The 11,923-nt window shown below is 44.1% G+C and overlaps 1 protein-coding gene across 1 annotated transcript; it reads right to left on the reverse strand.

Moving 5' to 3' along the window:
• Positions 1-4,842: 4,842 nt before the first annotated feature.
• On the reverse strand, positions 4,843-9,078 carry NEUROD1 (neuronal differentiation 1). The gene is made up of 2 exons (XM_043488351.1): positions 8,769-9,078; positions 4,843-7,222 (listed from the first exon to the last, which is right to left on the reverse strand). The coding sequence occupies exon 2, from the start codon at positions 7,209-7,211 to the stop codon at positions 6,141-6,143; it is 1,071 nt and encodes a 356-aa protein (XP_043344286.1). The 5' UTR covers positions 7,212-7,222; positions 8,769-9,078; the 3' UTR covers positions 4,843-6,140.
• Between the last annotated feature and the right edge of the window lie 2,845 nt (positions 9,079-11,923).

The raw sequence follows: 11,923 nt of genomic DNA on the forward strand, positions 1-11,923 counted from the left end.
CATCATCTGCCTCTGTGTAGCTTATTTTTAATTTGTCAAAAGCTACTCAGCTTCTCAAACTCACTGTCGAAGTACATATTCATGATGGATTAGATCCTGATCTGCTGTAATCTAAACTCTTCAGTGATGATAAGGAAGTTTGGGGCAATTTTACATAACACAAGTAATAAATCAAGAACTATTGCTGAAAGAATGGTGAACAGAAAGGGGGAAAGTAGCATGCTTTCGAGTTCTTAACGTTTTTAAACAAACAAAAAAAAAAAAAAAAATGGCATGATCTGGACAGAGCTTGTAACATTTTAGGTCTCCTTTTATTCTGATCCAAATTATATTTAACCAATCAATATCCATAAAAAGAAAAGATTCCTGGTAATTCATGATCACTAATGCTCAGAAGGGGCGGGGTGGGGGGATTTTGGTGCCATGGTGTCATAGAAAATTAATTTCAATTGTTCTCTCTTTGTAGAATTAACGCTTATAACTTTCACTGGGATGAGAATCATCTGTAGCGCTCTCCATTCTCAACTGACTTAATTTGTAGCATAGTGGTTAAGGTTTTGGCATCAGATTAGTATAACTTGATTTGTTCATATTTATTGAGGACCTGTGGGTCTTCAAAGCACCAGAGAAACAGCAGCAAACAAATCAGATAGGGTTCATTTTCTTGTGAAGCCCACATTCTACTGAGAGAGGTAGATAATTTAAAAATAAGCAAGATAACATCAGATGGATAAATGCTCTGAAAAACAGGAGGGGCCACATAGTAGTCATTTTAATGAAGTTGAAAACAATGATTTTGGTTTGGTTGGCTGCTACTTTAAATGGGAACCAGGAAGAACTTGAGGAAAGTTGCTTCTGAGTTAGAACCTGAAGGAAGGAAGGAAATCAGTAATGAAATATCTACATATCCCAGCTTCTCAACATTTCTCCATCTGTGAAATAAGATACAGGGCTACTCTGATGATGAAATATGGGAATGAATGAAAAACACTTAGCACTTACCTAATAAGTGTGGGAAGCCTTTCTTGTGACTGCGGGTCATTCCTTATGACATCAAAGCACAAAGCAGAGTTAGCTTTTAGTCTTACTAACAGTAAAGTCAGTCACCAACTTAGGCCTTCCCAGATGGCTTCAGTGGTCAAGAATCCACCTGCCAATGCAGGAGATGCAGGTTTGTTCCCTGGGTTGGGAAGCCCTGGAGAAGGAAATGGCAACCCAATCCCATATTCTTGCCTGGGAAATCCATAGATAGAGGAGCCTAGTGGGCTATAGTCAATGGGGTTGCAAAAGAGTTGGACTTGACTTGGCGACTAAACAACAAAGTTACCAAGTTACCTCAAGAATGAGAGATTAAATTTACTCTCATCTCTAGATGTCATTTCACAATCCAGCCCCTCTAGATTACTCCATACCTGGGGATTCATAAAGATGGTTACTGTCACTATCCACCTATCTCTAAGTTAGCTGGGCAATTAGCACAATACTGTTGAGATAGCCAAATCACATTTAATGTATCTGAAGATTTAGTCCTGGATTAACATGATACTCTGCATTTTAAGATATTTGAAGATTAGCAACTTGAACAGAAGTCCCCAGAGGCTGCTGCTTTGTCTTGTTGATGCCACTAGTTTGGTTACACAGCTAATTCCATCAGAGCCATTGAACCAAATGTTCGTGTGTGTGAAGAGAGTCCATGAGTCAATTGCCAGCACAGAATTCTTCCTGACATAGGAAGGCAGATGATCTCAACTTTTGAGTGCATACAGTGCAGATTTCTAGTTGAATGGTTCTTGACAATGGTGTCCTCTGAAACATAATGCCTGGCCAGGAGCCAGTGATTATGCCACCATACAAATCACTATGCATCTGATGCCAGAACGCCTCTGTGCATGGTAACAACAAGAGTTCTCAGTCCTGGTGTTCCACAAGATGTTGCATTGGCTCTTTTATTCTTTATCAGATCCCGGAATTAAAGATTTTATTTAGATGGCTTTCAGGAAATAAGTAATGGTGGTAGAAAAGGAAAAGAGGAGATTTTAGTGTAGTTTAAGAAATAGCTCTATTATGTGATTCCCATTAGGATGAAATCAGCCTATGTTTTGAAACCTAGTTTTATTAATTGTTTAATAGATATTTTCACTTTAAATCTCTTGTTTAATTATAGAAGTAAAACAGCTTGGTTCAAACTGTTAGCTAATGATCCATGTATCATTTTAGTAATTGCTAGCTTCTTTCAGAAATGCATTAATTTTGTAAGAATTATAGACTTTCAAATGTGAAAAGTTTTTTTAAGATTAATAAATTATAAGGCTTATGATTCACTTTAATATTATTTTCTATAACATATTATAAACCTAAACTTAGTAGAACATTCCTAAGATATAAGTCTCTATTTTAATTTATATTTTATTGTCTTTTTAAGAGTAAAAGTAGATAGATCATACTGTCATTGATGATGTAAATGAAATCAAAGTTATGCAGTGTTCTAGTCAAAAGGAATTCTGTTAAAATATTTAGTTAAAATATTTCATCTCCAACTATGGAATAGTCTACTGATTATAAACACCACCTTATTCTGGAAATAACTCATCAGAGCATTTTCACATTAAATAAGTAGATCTAAACATCTTATTTGATGGGAATAGTAATTATTCAAGATGAGGGAACACCCAGAACCCTAAATACTACTGGTAAGCACACATATATATCAACACTAAAAGAAATGTTTTCCCCAATGAAGCTATAGTTGCCGATGTTTTTTCTTTTTGGTCTCTTTTCACTTAGTAAAACATTTTCTTTTCTAGATATAGGCATTGGCCAATTATGAAAACTTTAAGAGTCTCTTTTAAATATGCCTAGCAATTCCAAAAGAAAAGAAAAAGATAATTGAAAGGGCTTCTTGTGGTTTGAAAATGCCTTCCAAATATTCATTAAACATTTAAGTGAGTAAATTTGTAGAATATGTTTCTGACATTGGCACTGGTTCTGGGGTATTTCTCTGATCAGATGGAAGTACTGTGTATATGCAGAGCGCATTCAGTTCATTCATGCATAAACAATATCATTTTCATAAATTAAAACCTCCCCTGCAGAAGGAACATCTGTGCCTGCCTTTGAATAAAAGATGGTGGCATGTGAGTTACTCCTTGACTGACTGAAAGAATCTCTAAGCTTAGAACGAAGTTATACATATAAAATCGCGGGGGGGGGGGAGGGCAATATCAAACCTAATTTGGAGTCTTCATTCCTACCTTACAAAAAACAATCCACAGATTTCGATGCTTGCTGTTTTAAAAGTGGAAATTCTTAAAACAGCATCCTCTTATTTCTTCTTTTCATTACAGCAACAGTTTTTAGTTTGCATGAAGAAGTCTAATTTTCATTATAGGTGAAACTGTGCTGCTGAATAGATCACATAATATCTGAATGTTCACTTCACGGTCTCCTAGGCTGGAAGGCTGGCAGTGTTCAGATATCATCTCAGTATTATGTCTCTTAAAGAAAGAACAGTGAAAGCAATCTTGGATATAGGAAGCAACAGCTTGATTCCAAAATAACAACTCTGTTTCACTTGGAATGAGATGATTGCATTTTGGATAAAGTTGGGACTAACTTAAAAGTATTTCTGCCATGTGATGAAGGCTGATGGAAAACATGCTAAAATGATATATTTTAAATTGCACTCAAACATTTTTTTCATGTTGAAATATTCCTTACTGCTACTGTCACAGCTTGACGTAGCCCTGTTGGCAATGTTATTAGTATGGCTAATTGTTCCTGTCCATTAGATTACTCACATTTTTCTGGAGCATCGTGCTAAATGAGGTCAGCTTTCTGGAACCCCTAAATCACCAATGAGAACGGGATTAAAGGAACAAGCTTGGGAAGGGAGGTAGTCATCCAAGGTGGCATCCGAACCAGAGGAAGAACAATGGAGTCACTAATGACAGTAATCAGAGCACCACAGTAGAGCCAGGGCACAAGTGCCAACATGCTGTTCCCTAGAAACTGCTCCTGTCAGTCAGCACATCCAGAGGGAGAGAAATGCCTAACTTTTCTAGTGGCCTTACCAACGGGCAGAATCATCTCTAAGTTTTTTTCAGTGAGTTCCATTTATGAAACAGGAGAATAGTACACCAAAGGGGGTGAGGAAACAATTAGACCATCCAAAAACATATCACAGTACAAATAGTATGTTCTTGAGTACAAGTAGTTCATTACTACTTTTTCCTGAAGAATTACTGAAATCATCACAATTACATAGCAAGGATAAAATGCCACATCTTGAATTCTTTAATCAATTCATTTCTCCCATATTCTAAAGGTATATCACTTTCTCTCCAGGATAGGACTATTTTGCAGTAGAGAATGTTTCAGTTAAGGTACAGACAGCAAAGGACTAAGAAAAAAGTAAAAAAAAAAAAAAATTAGTATGTTCTTAGATATGTAGATAAACTAAGCTAGGATAATTGTTTGGGTCTTGCTTGTTAAGAATTAACTAAATCCCCTTGAAAAAAAAACAGAAGAAAAGACAAACTCATATAAAGGGATGGAAACCAAAACCAAAAATACAACTGTTGGTCTCTTCACAAATCTTACCCAACCCCAGCCTCATAGTCCAAGTAATGAAATATCAGTTAGGTTCATTCCTTAACTACAAAGAGTTGGTGACTCCCTAAGCAAGATAAACAGACTAGAGAGTTTGTGTTAAACTAAACTTTTTAACTTTTTTCTGCAAACAGAACTTAGTATTTTTTTAACTCAGCAAGTTAAGCAATTGTTCTCCTTAGGAATTATTTATATTTTACAAAAAAATCACTTTAAGAAGAAATGCAACAATTGTTCAGATTTTTCAATACTATTTTATTGCAACTGGATGAGTGTTTTCTAAGTTGTGCATTACACCATAATATACAGAATTACAAACAAGATTACAGTACATATTGGTTCCAGGGTTACCAGTATCACATCTCAAACAGCACTTATTCTGGACTGCATTTTACATGCAATAGCTATTGTTCTAATTATGAATTAAATGGTTTGAATTTATTTAAGCTACTGTACTAATTGACTACAATAGGTATAAAATCCCAACATTAACAACCTGATTAGATTTAGGCTCAGATTCATTACATGAATATATGACAAACCACCAGTTGTGTGACTATGTATAAAATCATGCATTTATATTTTCTGGAAACATCAATAGCTTCAGATTCTCTGTAACATCATGGGATGCAAAGGAGTAAAAGACTAAAAAGAAACAGTGCAAATTGTATGTGATAGTCAAGCAGCTTTTGATTTAAAGAAGGGTATGTTGGCATCTGTTTATAATATGTATATACAAGCTTGTGCAAGTACTGAATTGATATGTTTTGATAGGGAATACATCTCTTGTTTTTATTCATTCTCTTAAGAATTATGGATCTGGTTTTCATTTTAAGGAGAGAGAACAACTTTAAAGTGAAATGAACTGCTCAAATTGTGCAATTTTCTTTAACAATTAGAGAAGAAAGAAGTGCTAAGGCAACACAACAACTTTCTAAGCACTTTTCTGCTGGTTTAAATTAGTTAAATTATTTTTTATAAATTAGATATAATTTCTACTTTTCTGATATGTATAAAAATTGATGAAGCTGCATGGTTTTAAAATAGGAAATCCACATTATAAAAAGTCATTAAAAATTCTGTACAAAATCACAACAAAATAATTCAGCATGGGAAAGGTAACAAGTAGTAAAATGCTGGTTGAAAAATATATATTTATATATATTTTAATTGGCCCATTATTAGTTTAAAAATTGCATAGATCCTAATTATTGCTTGTGATTTTGTTATCCCGATCAGATAATTAATATGATCTGAATACAGCTGCACCAAATTTGTGGTGCATTTTTTTTAACTTTACTGTATTATTTTTTAAAATAGAAGAGCTATAGAAAATAATACATAAAGTGAACAGGAACTTTGATCCCCTGTTTCTACCAAAGGCAGTAACGACAATAAATACATATATCACTTGAAGCTTGGAGTATTTGCACTTTGCAGCAGTAATACTCAAAGGGCTGCCTTTTGTAAACACGACAGTCACTGTAAGCACAGTGGGTTCGTTTCCCAGCGACGGTGAAACTGACGCGCCTCTAATCGTGAAAGATGGCATTGAGCTGGGCACTCATGACTCGCTCATGATGCGAATGGCTATCGAAGGACATAATATTGTCTATAGGGATCTCACAGCGAGGGGCAGCGGCGCCCGAGAAGACTGATCCGTGGCTTTGGGCCCCTGCCAGGGTCGCCGCAGGATAGTGCATGGTAAAGGCATAATTTTTCTCAAACTCGGCGGACGGTTCGTGTTTGAAAGAGAAGTTGCCATTGATGCTGAGCGGCGGGCTGAGGGGTCCGTCAAAGGAAGGGCTGGCGCAATCAGTCAGAGGGCTCTCAAAGAAAGGTTCCAGCGCTGCGCTGTAGGCGTGAGGCGGCGGCTTGACGTGGAAGACATGGGAGCTGTCCATGGTGCCGTAGGGCGGGCTGGGCAGCCCCGGAGACTGGTAGGAATAGGGATGCACAGGGAAAGAAGCGCTGGCGGTCGGCAGGTGCGCGGGCATGTCCTGGTTCTGCTCAGGCAGAAAAGTTCGAGGATTGAGCTGCAGGCAGCCGGCAACCAGGTTGGTGGTGGGCTGGGATAAACCCTTGCAGAGGGTCTGTACAAAGGAGACCAGGTCAGGGCTTTTCCCTGAACGCAAGATCTCCGACAGAGCCCAGATGTAGTTTTTGGCCAAGCGCAGTGTCTCGATTTTGGACAGCTTCTGTGTCTTGGAGTAGCAGGGCACCACCTTGCGCAGGTTGTCCAGCGCTGCGTTCAGCCCGTGCATGCGGTTCCGCTCCCGGGCGTTGGCTTTCATGCGTCTCAGCTTAAAACGCTCGAGGCGCGCCTTCGTCATCTTTTTCTTCTTGGGGCCGCGTCTCTTAGGCTTTTGATCATCGTCCTCCTCCTCCTCTTCTTCCTCCTCTTCCAGGTCCTCATCTTCCTCCTCCTCCTCTCCCCCGTTCCGCAGTGAGTCCTCTTCCGCGTTCATGGCTTCCAGGTCATCCTCCTTTTTGTCCGTCTCGTGCTCCTCGTCCTGAGAACTAAGACACTCATCTGTCCAGCTTGGAGGACCCTGGGGCTGAGGCTCTCCTATCAGCCCACTCTCGCTGTACGATTTGGTCATGTTTAGGTTTCCTACATTCAACAGGGGAGAGGGGAAAACAGAAAAGGAGAAAAACGCTACATTCAAAAACTACATAGGCCTCCAGCTCTCAGGAACCCTAGAGAAATGCATGTGAAAAGAATTACCAGCTGATTACAAAATGAATGCCCCCGAGGAAAAGTTAAATGCAGTTCTATAGTGGCCTGTGTGTGCCCCGCTGGTACGTAGGAGACAGGACAGGGCTGCGAATAGGAGCCAGATTAGGTGTCATAAGTACACTTCTGGAGTATGTGTCCTTGTGATTGTGTGTGTTTATGGTGATTATCCCGTAGGATAATGTGTGTGAAAATGAGTGTGTATTTCGGCGACTTCATGTTTATTTGCATGAGCTCAAAGTCACAACTCCACAAAAAAAAAACGAGTTTGAAAATTGCAATTATGTTTCCATCTCGGTTCTGGCCTCCCCGCACTCGGCGATTAAAGTTGAAGATCCCTTACGTAATTTACTAACGCTGGCAGCGATATTTAAGAAGATTATACGGAGTGGAGATTGAAAAGGAAATGCATGGTGGAAAAGAAGTATTTTCCACAAAATCATTTCACCATCAACGAAACATTTGGTAACAAAAGTGGGCGGGGGGTGTCCCTCCCATCCTTGCCTTTCTTTTCTCACCTCTCACCCCGCTGACCCTCTGCTGAATTTCCGCCTTGTATAAAAGCGCTTGCTACCGGGCCAGAACCAGGGGCGCGGCGCGGAGCCCTGCTCCGCGCGCCGGGGATCAGGTGCGAAAGGCTCCTCTCTAATAAACAGCCCATTGAATGGGCCGCCCGCTCTTTATTGGGGCTTTTCAAAGTTCGCCTCAAACCTCCGTTTAAAAGATTGAGTAATTATAATGGTCAGAGAATGGCAATAGCGAACTTGCTGCTTCTAATAAGGAAAATAAAAAGCCTTTAGTTAGACAACTGAATCAGTGGCTGCTGGGGACTTGGCCGACTCTGGGACAGTAACAGGTAGCAGGAGTGGGTCCCTCTCTCTTTCTCCACATTTTATCCCCTCTCAACTAAACTACCTCTCAACCCGGTTTATTTTCTAGGGTGTGTATATTTAAAGTATCAGCACCCCTTTCATTCACTGAAAAAATAATTTGCTACTCCCAATGTGCATAAAATACATGTCCACAAAATAAATCTTGGTAACGTGGGCTTTTTATCGCCCTTATTGATAGAAGTGAAATACTGAAGTAGTTAGCAGCTTTCAGAACTTTGAAATCACCACTAGGAAATAACCATAGAGCTATAGGGCATTACATTTTAAGAAAATCTAAAGACGTTCCTATACTTTTCCCCCCTCCAAAAAACAATACAAACAAACAAAAAAGTAAAACATTTTTTAAAATTATTATGCCTGCAGCGGATATTTGAGTGATGCGACTCAAACTGTGCGCATATCCGCCTTGCAATTATGAAAAGGAATGCCTGTCTCCACGCATAAACGCGCTCACAGACGCACACAGACAGAAGATGTAGGTACATCTTCAATTGCTTTTATTCCCAATAAAAATTAAAGGATTTAATTACCTGCAGTTGTTAGTAAGTCCTGAGCAGTGATGGTCTCATAACCCTGGGGCCTCCGGGCTCCGTGCCTTCTGCGTGGGGAGAATTCCTCGTGTCCCGGCCGCGCGGGCGCTCAGGTTATATAGCCGAGTTGGTGATGCTGAGCGCGGGCGGGGCCGGGAGCCCAGCGGGCGAGCAGGTTCCAGCGCCGCGCGCCTGCGCACGCGCCGGGGTTCCGCGCTGCCTTCCCTTCCGCCCTGCTCCTCCCGCCCCCGCCCCTTCAGCCTTGCTCCTCTCCCACCCGCAGCCGACTCCAGCTCGCCTCTCCCCCATCCCTACCCCCGCCCCATCCTCTTCCTCCCCGGCAGGCGCCATATGGTCCTCCCAGTCCAGCCAAGAGCCGGGAACCACGTGACCTGCCCATTTGTATGCCGCGGAGCGCTCCATTCCGGCCCCTTTGTGGCCAGAAGAAAGTGGCCCATCTGTCGCCAGTTAGAGACTCCGCGGACCTGTTTTTACCCGCAGGAGAGATTAACCCTTTCAGGCGGCAGAAGGGAGAAGGGACGCGCGGTGGGGGGAGAGACGGGGAGAAGGAGTTGGAGAGAAGAGAGCGGGAAAGCGAACACCGACTGGCTTTAGATCAGAGTGAGTGGCCCGCGCTGGGCCGGTAAGTGGGGCAAAGGTGAAAAGCAGAAGCGGAGACTCCTCTGGACTCCTCGCCCAGGCTCTGGTTTCCTGGGCACTCCCTGCCCTCTTTAAGGTGTCAATCTCTTGGTTTCTCCCTCTTAGTAGACGCTTTGTTCGTTGGCACCAAAGGGTGGCTTCTCCCAGTCTCCACCAGCCCCTTAAGCAACATATATTCTGTATTAAAACAGCTTTATCTCTAAACGCAGCTGTGAGGCTAGTCCCTAGCCTCCTTAACTGGATCGCCCACGCCCAGCCCCAACAGTAGACAAAATTTGGTACTGGTCACTCTACTTCACCATCCGTGCAACCCGGCCCTCGTGACGCTCGCCTGCTCTTGACCCTGGAGACTCCTCACTCTGTCCGTATACCCTCTTGCCTGTAGTCCTTGTCCTCAGATCGCGCCAGTCCTTGGCTTAGTGGCCTCCGGAGCTCTCTTGCATGAAAACTACAGGACTTCTCTGACGCTGAGATTCTGCCCTTTAACCAAGGTCATTGGATGGATGTAAAGTGGGCCCTCACCCTGGTTCCCTGCCACAGGCTGCCTTGTCCCCCTTAGTCCCTACTTTCAGGCTTGTAAATAGGAACTTAGTTGAGACAAGCCTTCTCAAAGGGAGGATGCAAAGGGCCTATTCTAAAGGGGTCTTTTTCACTCCTCTTCCTAGAAAGGGCATTAGTACAACTCTGGGAAGGGCTGATGGCTACTTTTCCAGACCTTAAAGACTGATGTGACCCTCTACCTTGCAAGTCAAGCAAAACTCACAGAGCTTCCTAATTCTAAAGGACCCATATTTGTGTTTAAATGGTGATTCTTTATTCACCCGTTTCCACCAAGGTATGTTTCAGAATTTTATATATATATATATATATAAAAGTTGGCTGTATCTCTTCCCTGTCCACTCTTTCTCCATCAGACTCTCCTCTAATCCTCCATTAACTAACCCCTTATCCCCTCCCAGACCCGTGTCCCCTTACAATGAATGCTGTGAACTTGAATTGCTTATTTAAAGGCAATTGCTCTAAAAGCCCCTTGAGTTTGCAAACAGTGTCAGGGCTGAGAGGCTGGGGTTGGGTGCATCTGGGAACAGAAGGGGGGATGTGGTGGGGAGGGGCAGAGGGTCCTAACATTATCGCTGGTGTCTAGAAGGCTGCCATGCAGTCTTCCTGGTCCAGTGCACATCTGAAAGAGGAATAAAGGGATGGGAGATCCCATTGCCCAAAGCGTAGCATGAACCGTGCTGAGCTTCCAGGGCAAAACTGTAGACTTTTGGGTTTTGCCTTCACTCATAAGTGTACCAGGATCGCAGAAGAGTACAGAAGAATTCACCCAGGAGCCTAGTCTTGGTATTTACCCTGTACAGTCTTTATCTTAAGTGATGGGTTAAAACTTGAGGGCCATCTGAGTAACAGCCTGCAGGGCCGGTCCCCAACTTGGAGGTCCCAGGACACGCGCAGGTGGACCAAGTGTTGCCATTCTCCCAGCAGCTGCCCCGACAGCCTAGCGCACCGTGCCCGCGGGGATGTGCCCTGGCCCTCACTTCTCAGTCTTAGGGGAGCTTCAGAGCCTGCTGGGGGCGAGAGGGAAGAGGGCTTCAGCTACCCCGAAAGCCTGCGGATGGCCTAGGGGATCCCCCACCCAGAAGCGGCAACTTCCTCAGTTTGGGACACCCCGTGGAGCACAGGAGAGTCTTGGTGGGGCCAGATGTTCCTGGGCAGGCAAGGAAGGGAAATGTGGGTAGGTCGCCAGCCGAGAGACTCAGGCGCGGGAATTAACTAGACTCCTTCCCTCCTTCTCCTCTTGATAAACTCACCCTTAATCCCGCTCTCAGTGAGCCTCCGGGCGCCCTGGGCCGACCCGCCTCCGCGCGGGGAACGTCTACCCACGGCGCGCCCCGCGGTGGAGATTGCCCACTCCCCTTACCCCGACTCCGTCCCCCTACCCTCTCACCCCCATCCCCGCCCCGGGAGACTGCAGGCCAGTAGTCAGATCTGGAAGGGGAGGAGGCCTGGATTGAGTTTCCTTTTGTTGGGAGGGGAAGCGGGGAGAGAAACTGGGGCCAGAGGACAGTGGCAGCCGCCACGCTCAGAGAGGATGGACTGCCCGCGTGGCTGGCTCAGTACCGTGGAAGAGTCGCGGCCCCGTCCTGCCTCCGTATTTTCTTCTCCCTCCTTTGGACTTTCTTTCGACGGTTGCACACTGTCCCCCTCCAGAGTCTCTCAGTCCTCTCCCTCTCCCTCTGTCCCCACAGCCCGTCGGCGGTAGACCTTCCAGCTCCCGTCCCCACTGGGCGCGGCAGGCCGCCGAGCGGCACGCGAACCGCACGCGCGGGCAACAAAAGCCGCTTTCATGACTCACTGCCCTCGAGCAATGCCCCGAATCTGTCGGCCCCCACCCCCAGCCCCGGGCCCTCGCTCGGAGCGCGCGGCGCGGCCCGGGCGGTCCCGGCCGTTACTGCGGCTGCCAGAGCGCCGGCGGGAAGGGGAGCGCGAGGCGG

Source organism: Cervus canadensis, chromosome 15 (assembly GCF_019320065.1).
Source record: "Cervus canadensis isolate Bull #8, Minnesota chromosome 15, ASM1932006v1, whole genome shotgun sequence".
NCBI classification, from domain to species: domain Eukaryota; kingdom Metazoa; phylum Chordata; class Mammalia; order Artiodactyla; family Cervidae; genus Cervus; species Cervus canadensis.

Excerpts from the sequence above, each read along its gene's own strand:
- NEUROD1 (XM_043488351.1), bottom strand. The coding sequence starts at position 7,211 with ATGACCAAATCGTACAGCGAGAGTGGGCTGATAGGAGAGCCTCAGCCC.